The sequence below is a fragment of the Mya arenaria genome, chromosome 7 (assembly GCF_026914265.1).
Source record: "Mya arenaria isolate MELC-2E11 chromosome 7, ASM2691426v1".
Lineage (NCBI taxonomy): Eukaryota > Metazoa > Mollusca > Bivalvia > Myida > Myidae > Mya > Mya arenaria.
Window position 1 is genome coordinate 57,534,758 of NC_069128.1, and position 11,222 is coordinate 57,545,979.

General features: G+C 33.2%; 1 protein-coding gene across 1 annotated transcript; it reads right to left on the bottom strand.

Annotated features, from left to right (window-relative positions):
* Positions 1-6,981: 6,981 nt before the first annotated feature.
* Positions 6,982-10,533, bottom strand: LOC128241512 (putative keratin-associated protein 4-16). Its single transcript, XM_052958474.1, has 4 exons — positions 10,458-10,533; positions 9,854-9,929; positions 8,881-8,968; positions 6,982-7,718 (listed from the first exon to the last, which is right to left on the bottom strand). Exons 1-4 carry the CDS (start codon positions 10,464-10,466, stop codon positions 7,418-7,420), a joined length of 474 nt encoding a protein of 157 aa, XP_052814434.1. The 5' UTR covers positions 10,467-10,533; the 3' UTR covers positions 6,982-7,417.
* Positions 10,534-11,222: the final 689 nt, after the last annotated feature.

Here is an 11,222-nt window from a genome sequence, read left to right on the forward strand (position 1 = left end):
TTATATTTTTGGTCGCAAATTGTATTTGAATATTCATGCATTTATTTCCATGTCTAACCATCCTATCGTTTAGTTTTTTTCAAAACATCTATGAATGTTTCATACCTAATGCACCCTTTAATTCGTTTTGTTTTGTAAATGATAAATTCTTGCTTATGATAGTGATAAAGGATTTCGGTTATTTTTTGAAGAAGCAAAGTAGGCGGTTACAATTTCAAAACGTTTCGTATCACTTATAAATCGGTTCGCTACCGAATTCATTTTAAATTTTTCTACTGTGATTTAAAACAAAATTGTTTTGGATAAAGTTGAATAATGGACAAGGTAGGTATTGGATCATTTGAAATGGTATTCATTATTCGGAATGATACATAACATGTACTACAACATATTCATCAGTGCTGATATAACCAACAGAGAGAAACAGAATGTTCTATTCTTGAATATGCATAGCACATGCATTTTGGCCGAATAGTTAACATAACAAGATAAATGGGAAATACTTACTTATTTCGTCAATCAGCATACAGCATAATTATTGAAAGTAGAAAGTAAGCTCAAAATAGACTGCAAAATAATGAACCATGTTTTTACACCACAATTTATTGAGGGTGACTTTCATTTTCTGATTAGATGAAAGAGCTTCAAGTAATTTGAGACCTAAACTGTTTATTGTTGTTTCATACAGATGAAACACATTTCTGAAACATTCACAGAGTACTAAACAATTGATGCATTCCTTCAATTCAATAGCTTGTATTTGATTTAGGCCACTTAGAAAAATGTTTCTAAACAGACCCTTTAAAACAGGAAGCCTAATTGGTATTGTTATAAGTGTTGCTGCCGCTGCTGCTTCTACAATTTATCGATGCAATATTAAGTCATTTTGGACATTTCTTTACCATCATTTCTGTCCTCAGGTACAGTTGGTTGTTTTGGTCGTTATTGGATGCTGCACACTGGGATCCTTTGGGCAATTAACTGTGTGTAAGTGTCATTAAACGGTGTCTTTGTTTATTATATAACCAGACGAATAACTCTTTATCATAATTCCAAGCATCCAAATACCCAAAGTAAATTCTTCGTAACTTTTTGTTAATTACTTATTTATAAGTATTCGTTGCAGGTTATGTTTTTAAACCTGACATGATGTTACATTATATCCGACAATAATCAAATATTGACTTGGCTTGACTTGATGTGTTAATGTACCTTCCGCCAGAAAATGTCTGAAAATAATGCCCGTTCGTAATTTAGCTGGTATCTGCCATTTTGTGGTTCGTCATTTTAGCGCTGAAATTGCAGTTACACAAACAAAACACGCTCCTCGGTAAAGCAGGTCCTGCGCATTTTTGCATTTTTGACACGAGGGTTTTAGCATTTTTGCCATTGTGTTGCAAAAAGTCGAGAACATAAAATGGCCGAAAGAGTCAACATTTGTACCTGGCCAGTCAGTATAATTATAGCACACCACTCCTCGTCCATATGGTGTTTTTATTGCAAATTTGATAAGATTCGCTAGAATAATGCACATATGTAAAACAAATAGCTCTCGTAGTAATTTTATGGCGGATAACTACTAAGACAGGGTTTCAGATACCATAATTTAATGAAAATACTCTATGTACAAAATGTATAATTGGTTATGGTAATGTTTTATCTAAGTACAATAGTAGTCTTAAATCGCTAATTGCTAACAGTATAGCTCATCTCGATTTTATGGCGATTTTTAAAAGAAAAGATTCGTAAAATGAACGTGATTCTATCAGCAGGTTGGACAGACACAATGATACTTAGATACTAGATACTTAGATACTTAGATACAGATACTTAGGTTTATCAATTTAGCAAATATATCATATTGTAATTTTAAATTTTATTATGTTTTCGGACTGTATTCTTAGTGTTAGCAAAGTGATGCTTTTCATTATGAATCTCTATGATCACACATTTTTAAACCTTTTAATATATATTTTCTTAGGCAGACGGTATTGGATTTGTAAAGTTTCAAACAATAACTGCATCAAATCTTTGAAATCTTTTGTAAATTAGGTAATCTGAAATAGATTTCTTCGACTGCTGATTTACCTGGGACTTTTGTTTCGTTATTATTATTTTTTTTTTCTTAAATTTACTTAAGTTACTGCAAACTTTGATTACATTTACCATTAACGTTTTTACTTTATTTTGGATCGTTAGGATGTGAGGTTGTACATATACACACACGCACGCACGCACGCACGCACACACGCACGCGCGCGCACACACACACACACACACACACACTAGTTTAACCCCCCTAGAAAAATTTCATCTTACTGACCGTTCCTAGACGGTACCTTACAATCCTTAATGATCATCGGATTCAGAAGTTTTATATATTATAAATGTGTGTTGTTTGTAGAGTTTTTTGTTGTTGTTCCATGTTTCTGGTTTGTGAATGTTTGTTTTTGTCTGTTCTGTGTCAATTAGCGTTGACTCTGTGCCATTGAGTGGGTTTATGTTTAAACTTTCGACTAAAAGACTTGTTTCTGTTGTTTTTCATCACACAATTGTATAGCAATAACTCTTCTAAGAAAGTTGAAATTGTATCTAAATTCGCCAAAAATAGTTTAGCATAAAAGTTTGAAATATTTGTTTCGTAAACAAGGTTGTGAAAGAATCTGAGACAGTATACATGCATCTCTGACACAAGATTCTTATGTTACTGTGTAAAATGTTAATTAAAATAACATATTGAGTTATGTGTTTCCGGTCCTGAATGTGTCCACATGGGGTTAAAATGTTTCGATCCGGACCCTAAACACATCATTGATATTTTTCTTGCATACATTTGTTCACACATTTGTACGCATTATATAAATTTTACCGAAAAGCACATGATATGTGCTTGCCAGATCGAATTTTCTTGCCCGACCAATTTTATTGTAAATGCCTATCCGGTGAGCAATAAATTACAAACATAATTATGCTTTTTTATCTCCCTTTCCAGCATGTCCCATGGGGTGTCAAGACAGCGTGTGTTATGCGTCGTTAGGATGCACCGGAAGTTGCATGCCTGGATGGTGCAAGTCCTACGCGTAATGATTTTGGTCATTTTTACACTTTATATTCAAAGTTCATTTGGACCTAGGGTAACAAAACATAAACTATATAATAATCAACATAATACAATAATCTCAATTAATAGATAAACCAATTTTAAAGTAGTAAATGCTTTTACGCTTAACGTATACTCTTCGTTTAACCTTTTAACAAAATGTGTACATGACATTTAAAGGAAACAATTTTAAATATTTAGACTCATTTGAAATGCAAATGTGACCATTATATAGAGGACATGATTGTTATCTTTTTTCAGTGGTTTGAACTATGGAGTATTTTGTACCATGCAGTGCGGCAAGGGACAAATCTGCATGAACGGCTTCTGTACACATGACAACTCTAACAACGAGATTATCGGTTAATCGTGAACGCTCTTTGGTAAACACGCTGCACCACTCGAGTTTGACATTCGGAAATAATCATTATGTCTTTAATAAAACTGTCAATTATAATAAATGTTTTCTTCCGAACTTCTTTTTTAAAAGGATTGTCCTTTGCGTATTTTTGTCTGTACCAATAATGAAAAATACTTCAAATGATCATATTTTCAAAGCAACTACTTATTTTGTCTCAACGTATTACGACAGCATTTCATGCGGCCCGATTGTTTACAAATTCGAAAAGGAATCATCTTTATTCATATTCCGTAAAGGACTTTTGTTAGGATACAAACTTAAATCATAAGCTAGTTGGAATATTGATAACGTTAAGTATGCGTGTATTTTAAAAAGGTACTACCTATTGTATGAACTAAAGTGTGGAAAGTCAAATTAAGCATAAAAATGCGCATTGCATGGACTAACTTGTAAATACCTATCTTATGCAACATTAGAGATATTGTCATGTTATTTTCAGTGTTACTTCTTGGAATGTCATTTGTAAGAAACACCCAATAAAATAATAAATGCAAATGCAAGTTCAAATGTCTTAAATCACGGGATCATCTCTATCTGACTTATAAAGTTCTATAAAAATTTCTTCTGAATTTGGAGCACGAAACTCATGCTCTGCGGACTCCAAATTGGGTTGAATTTCTTTCCTTAGTTCAATGAAAACCTTGAATATATCGGTGCACTTGTACGAGCCGTTTTGGAAACAATTGCTGTTGTGTTAAATTTCTTTGGCGTTTACCCTGGGCCATTAAACGGGGTTTATGATTAAACTTTCGACTACAGTGCAGTTAATAACGGAAATTACTTTGGGAAACATTATTTGGGTGTTAACTGTTCCAGCCATTTGGGATGACAACACCAAGACATTCATCGCAATGGCTGGACAAAATATATTTAGTACATCACATCTCAAAGTTGTAAATCGTTTAAACATCAGTGATTATCAAAATTTCAAATTAAAATCCTAACTCATTTTAGTACGAGTAGCTACCCGAACTAGTTGATCAAGGATAGAAATTCATTTCGGGGGTATCTTGAATACATTAGGTCTAACTGGCTATTCACATGAAGCACGTTTGACAGAAGACGAAAGGTGGCAATCTGCATTACAGTTGTTATAATTGGTCAATATGATTAGTCTAGCCAAAACGCCGTATGTCGTAAATACCAAATGCGTCCTCTACGTTATCTAGATGCTTTATATTTTAAACTCGTAAATTATACACATACCTGGATAAAGTAATACTATATGTTATTCTTTCTGGTTTTCCATTGCCAGTTTGCGTGTACAACTTTCTAGCTGTGTTTTTGTTTCAGGATCAAAATTTATGATCATAGACTTAGGAGATAATACATATGCTAACCTTCATACCTATTATGAACTAAATTCGTACATCAACCTTCCTTTGATTTATTTATTTCATACGTTTACAAAACAAAAGAATGGCAGCTACGGCTAAGGTCACACTCTAGACGATATGTGTAAAATTCGATTTGAATCGTGCTATTGAACATAAGAAAAGAGCTATTCGACCTTCTGAGTTAGGATTTATGAAAGTGAAATGGCCATCATCTTTATTTCATATGTTTGTTGAGAAGAACATATTAATGTGTCTTTTCAGAAAAAAATGAAATGATGTTTTGAGATCCTAAACGAATTGCCCGAGGACGCATACTGTGATTCGGTATCAAAAAAATAACAGCTCATGTACTAAGGGAACTTTCACGGACAGAATTGAAGGAAGTAAAGACATTGATTCTAGTTGGTGGTTACAGGTACGTTTTCCTGGATACTTCCCGTATAGGTCTACAGCGGCAGCTCCATGTGTTTTGAATGGTAAACCGATAACATTTAAGATCATATACATTCTAATTATATAGTGAAAACTTCATCGAGTAACACAGTTGCCAAATATTAAGGCAAACCCCCTACTCCCCATTGCCAGGAATGGAACATGTGGCAGGCAGTTGACATATTCAAAAGTCAACAAGATATGAAACCCGGAATAAGTGTCGCGTACACTTTAGACTGTAAAATAATATGCACTCCTAACCTAAATCATAAACAAAATGACAAGAAAGCTACGGTAATCGTCCTGATGTGTTTTGGTGGTACGAGGATTAAATTTAATGCTAAAGAGTTTGGAACAGAGGTGGTTCAGTTGAAACTGTATCTTTATGGCTGTAAACGACCCTTTAGTGTGCAATGTTAAAAAGTATATACGTCGTGATAGATGTTACTGTTACACAATAAACTATGACGCCTTTTTAGGATAAAGTATTGCATATAAATCAGAAAGGCGCTTGTTTTGTTTTTTACTTTGCATATTAAAATGAACACTGTTTCAGCATTGTCGACATAAAAAATTAACAACGCTCTTTTATACTAAGTTAACCATGTAAGAGGCATGAATAGCTTGCCCACACACATCCAGACGAGAGCAAACCCAAAATTGCTGCGGAAAATCCAGCTTATGGCGATAAATGCCACAAAGTAGCATGTACACAATCCGGTTTCTTTAAAAAATGAAGTAATACATGTTTTGGTATATCTCTGTAAGTGTCTGTCTAAGAACGGTCATGCTCTTTAATTTAAGAAGGCGCTGTCTTCAACAAATTTAACGTGCGACTTTTTACAATAGACATACTTTGCAATATTTTCAAGTTGGTTTAGGATTCAATATGATAAACACTTTTAGAGGTTATATATGTTCATCAATTCATACCTTTGATATCTTCATATGATGTAAACGTAATTTAAAATGTGAATTTCTTTTTAAATGAACACAATATTCGTGATTATTAAACTATTGATTAACATACAAATACATAAACATAGAAAGGTCCTATCTTAATATTTCACTGGTCATTAGTGATGGCATGTACACTCACGTTAAACGAATTTCGAATACAAATCAAGCTTATTTCGAAATGGCCGGTTTGGATAAGCCATGTAGATGAAGTTCTTTTTCTCTCAAAATGTGCATTAAGTTCGCCTTCCTCGACATTGTTTTAACGTCAAATGTTATACTACGTTTTCTGACAATCCATTACGTAACAGCCATTCGTTGCAAAGGTATAAATCTCTACACGGAAGTCGATGAAATGTCAACCCTAATTCTGCTTTAAATCGATTTCTACAACCACTACTCAATGCATTTATAGGCGTTATAACACACTTTCAAACGTCCGTGACACAGTGTTTACAGTTGTATTTGGGGGGCGCTGTAAACATGATTTACTGCCAGCATTTGATTGGCAAGACGACATTGTGCTCGGAGAGCGTCCAGCGATTTCAATTACAGGTCGGTAAGATTTGGAGTGAAAAAGGAGGTTTTAACTTCGCTGAATTCATTATCACATTTCATTTGCATTGCACTAAAAGCAATTTAAGTTGTGATAACTTTACGACGGGGCCAATACATTGCAACCAACAGGCGCGGGTAGACCTTTATAAACTGTTAGAAAGAAAAACAAACGATCGCATATTGTATTTGTTTATTAGATTCATTACCTATACTCCAATCCAAATTGTATGGAATGGACTACCTATAAATAAAGCATAATGTAATTAAAACAGTGGACATAAGACTGTACATATAATGTGACGATTTTCATATCTACAAATGTAGCCTAAGATCTCATTTGTTCACGATCTACAGAAGCAGATGCCTTTCGTTACGTTACCATTTGTATTAGTTTTTGTTTTAAGATTCTATAGATTATGTAAGTTTCTAAAGTGACTAGATATGAAAATCGAATAACAAAACGTGAACGGTGAATTGTATTGCCATTATCAAAATGAAAAGACACATCCGTTTCCAGTTTAGTCGAATGTCCCGGGTTTAAATTTGTGATTTCGTGAAACCGTTGATCGTGATTTTGGCGAATATCGAGTTTCAACTGCGAGAAATGGAGTTTTACGATCTTGTCCTGGTGGCGCTCCGGCAAAATCCTCTCTGGCAGACCTGCCAACTTCTGCAGCGTGGAAAACATGTCGTTCTGTCCCGCGTACAGATGCCGTGTTTGCAGACCTGCCCTATCCTACATCGTGGTATACATGTTGACGTTTTGTCCCGTGTACAGATGCCGTTCTTGCAGACCTGTCCTATCCTACACCGTGGTGTACACGTAGACGTTCTATCCCGCGTACAGAAGCCGTTCTGGCAGATCTGTCCTCTGCTACAGCGTGGAGTACAAACCATACCCACGTTTCTACCACTAGAATAAGAAAATGGCTTTTGCATTAATGTAACGCATGTATGGCAGATTACATACATTTAATTAATTAGACCGAAATTTCTCTCAATTATTATATATTGACCCTTGTAACAGGATTAATCTTAGCTTACTGTTTTTGCTTTGGTAGCAATGGTGTTATTGCCAAATATTTAATGGAATAATGTAACCTTGGTTTAAAGGGTCTCACTCGTATATACCAATAATAAACAAACTAGATATACTAAATTTGAAACTATTATATTGACTATGTGATTAATTCCATATGACAAATTAATACTATCCTTTTAAAAATAAAAACAATTGTAAAGACCTTATAACATATCTCAAAGATAATCATGATGAAACATGTTTAAGTTTAAGCGAAATATAATACTTAAACTCTAACCCGTAAGACATTTTAAGATAGCTTTAATGTATTTGATATATTTGGATAACGTTACATTTACAGTCAATTATAATAAAACAACAACAGAAAGACATAAACAGTGCGATGTAACATCGTTTAAGTTCACGTAAGTAAATTCTTTTTCATAACAAGCTTAATGAGCTATGAGAACAAATGCCATATATCATTTAAGCATATGCAAAGAAGTGAGTATAACGTGTTCTATAGCTATGAGATTAATGGTTTCTAACCAACTTAAAATTTTACAGGACTTGTAATATAATTAGTAATAATAGAAATAATTTCAAATAAGCTAAATGTAACACATACAATAGAATAGAGAGTGCGAGAGAGAAAAAGAGATGGAGAGGGGGTGATAATCGGGGTTGGGGAAACATCATAATGAGGGGTTGGAGGTGAGAGTGGAGTTTAATGGTGCGCTCTTTGAAATAATCAAGTGCGTTTGTTCTGTTTTGTGGTATACCAAAGGAAATCACTGTGTAAACTTGTATTTTACACTATCAATAATGTAATATAAGTAGTGGTAAAAAGGGTTTTCACATGTTTTTTTTATGAATCTATCAAATCGCATAAAAAAATTAAAAAAACATATATTTGAAACTATTAGTCATAAAAGATATAGTTACAGTAGTTTTAAACAAACAAACATTGACCGTTGTCTTAAACTCATTAATTGGTTAACGATAAGAATTCAATTTCTTAGACAAGCGTTATATATAATAAGCCGACCCATACCCATAAAATTTGCACCATCCAGCCATGCAACTTCCGGTGCATCCCGTCGATATGTAACATGTACTCGACAGGCATCCCATGGGACATGCTGGAAAGGAAAGGTATCAAAGCATATATGTACCGATATTCGAACATGCTTATTAACTTTAAATATTAACACACTGATTGGCAGACAATCGATTTGGCATTCTGTCGATGATTGTATGGAGATTAGGAACATAAATCAAACAAACTGTGGTTAATGATAAATATGAATTATTATGACATTAGAGAAATATGGTAATGGAATTATTGTTCATAGAGTGAGGTCTGTATGATGCAATTGTGGTACAAGTATATACCTCTAAGCTAACAACATTAGAAGTATCTCTTTCCAAGGTCGTCTCTAAATAGTTCGGGATAGCCATAATCAGATACGGAGGACATACTAATGGAACATCCCAGTATTGAAAGAAACCAGTATTATCTCAGTCACACAGTAATACAGAAAGGAATGCATACATATTAATTCAGAAGTCTTCGTTCCGTTCAATCTTTGTTGTATAATGCTTGGAGGTCTGAATTGGCGGTTAACATTTCTTTTAATATATACCACTTTTATATTTTCTCCGCCCTCTTTACTTAATCAACTCTTCCGAGTTTTCTTGTGGGTAAAATATATTCTATTCGTTAATTGTATACTTGGAATTTGTTCATTTTTTCTATATCTGCAATTTTTTAGATTATAATAACAAAGTATCAGACAACAGTTTCAAGGAGTTTAAGCCATGTCCATTGATTATAAAATATTAGATTGAAATGTTTTTCGAATAGCAAACATTAATTTCTTTCAAACATGTGTTTTGTTTGTTTCATGTCGGAAAATAGCTCATTGAGCTAATGTTTCTTGTTAACATATACCCGCCTTTAACTAATATTGTATCGTATATCTTTAGATAAATGATTAATTAGTTCTTTAGTTTAAATTACTTACAAGTCTGGAATATGTTCCGTTGCGCAAAAGATCCGAATGTGAAACATGCTACAACGATCAACCCGGCCAACTGTACCTAAAGATAAAATATAACGACAAAGCTGATAGTATTAGAATATGCTTACTGAGAGATGATGAGATTTGCCCCTACTTGGACAAATTTATCCCACGTTGGTATAAATGTTAAATGTTAATACAACTAAACAGGAAACAAAACATTGTATCACCAAATGCTTGGTTCTACAGTGTAAATCATGAACACACAATAGTAGCTGAAGTAGATTGAAAGTGAGCATTATTAAAAAGTGACTATAAAATAAAATAAAACATTTTCAGTTTCGGTGTTTTTGTTGTTTTTTATGCGTAAAACAAGGTAAAGAAGCTAAGACCCTTTTTGAAATGGTTTCCAGTCATTTACATTCATTTCAAGGTAATTTATATTTTTAAATGCAAATTTCCACGCAAAAAAACAAACGTTTACAACTGTGTAATTATCTAAAGTTAGACGCTTTAGAACTCATGTAACCCCAGTTTAAAACCAAAATCATTTAAACGTAGAGAATGCATATCAATTAAATACAACGTATGATAAATTGTGTAATACCTTATCCATATCTATATTAAATACCAAGGCTGTTATCACCAACACAAGCTATAGTTTGATTAAATTAATAAGATAAATTATCATTTCATTTTATTTATATAGCGTGAATGTATGACGCATTTGAAATGTTTTGAAATCCTATTTACATTCTATTCTTCTAAGAAAAATAACCAAAACTTCCCCACATACAATACTAATCACTCCTCTAATTAACAAAACAAAACATTTTAAAGTACACATGATGCGTTTAAGCTTGATTACCTATGTTAATTATATTGCGTGATTTAATTATATCAGTAGTTCAGTTAAGCATATAACCAAACGTTTCGCTGTATACCACTTAAATTAATGGAAGAAAAACACTGTTTTCTATCAACCTAAACTTGGTACAACTGAGTCATACATATAACTGAAATATGTTGCTGATAAATGAAAAAATGACTCGTTTACCTTACAATAATATAAAAGTATACTCATAATATATAATAGTCAGTTAGGAGACTGTTTGCATTGATAAGACTAAAATAATGGGATTTCATCCCTATATAAATCTGTATTTAGTTTTAGCCATGATTGTTGAAAACTTGTAAAATTAAGAGAGTGTTTAAACTAGCTTTCAACTGTATTTATGATTTATGTTGACACAACCAATTGTATTAACCTCGTTTAACATTTGAGACGTAAACCTGATTCGACTTGTATTTCAAAACACGTACATATTCTAATGGCGGTAAGTTAGGCTAATAACATCTACACGATAGATTC

Coding starts and splice junctions, on each gene's coding strand:
- LOC128241512 (XM_052958474.1), bottom strand. Junction 8,969..9,853: donor ACGGAACATATTCCAGACTT/GTAAGTAATTTA, acceptor TTTCCTTTCCAG/CATGTCCCATGGGATGCCTG. Junction 7,719..8,880: donor GGATGGTGCAAATTTTATGG/GTATGGGTCGGC, acceptor TTCTTATTCTAG/TGGTAGAAACGTGGGTATGG.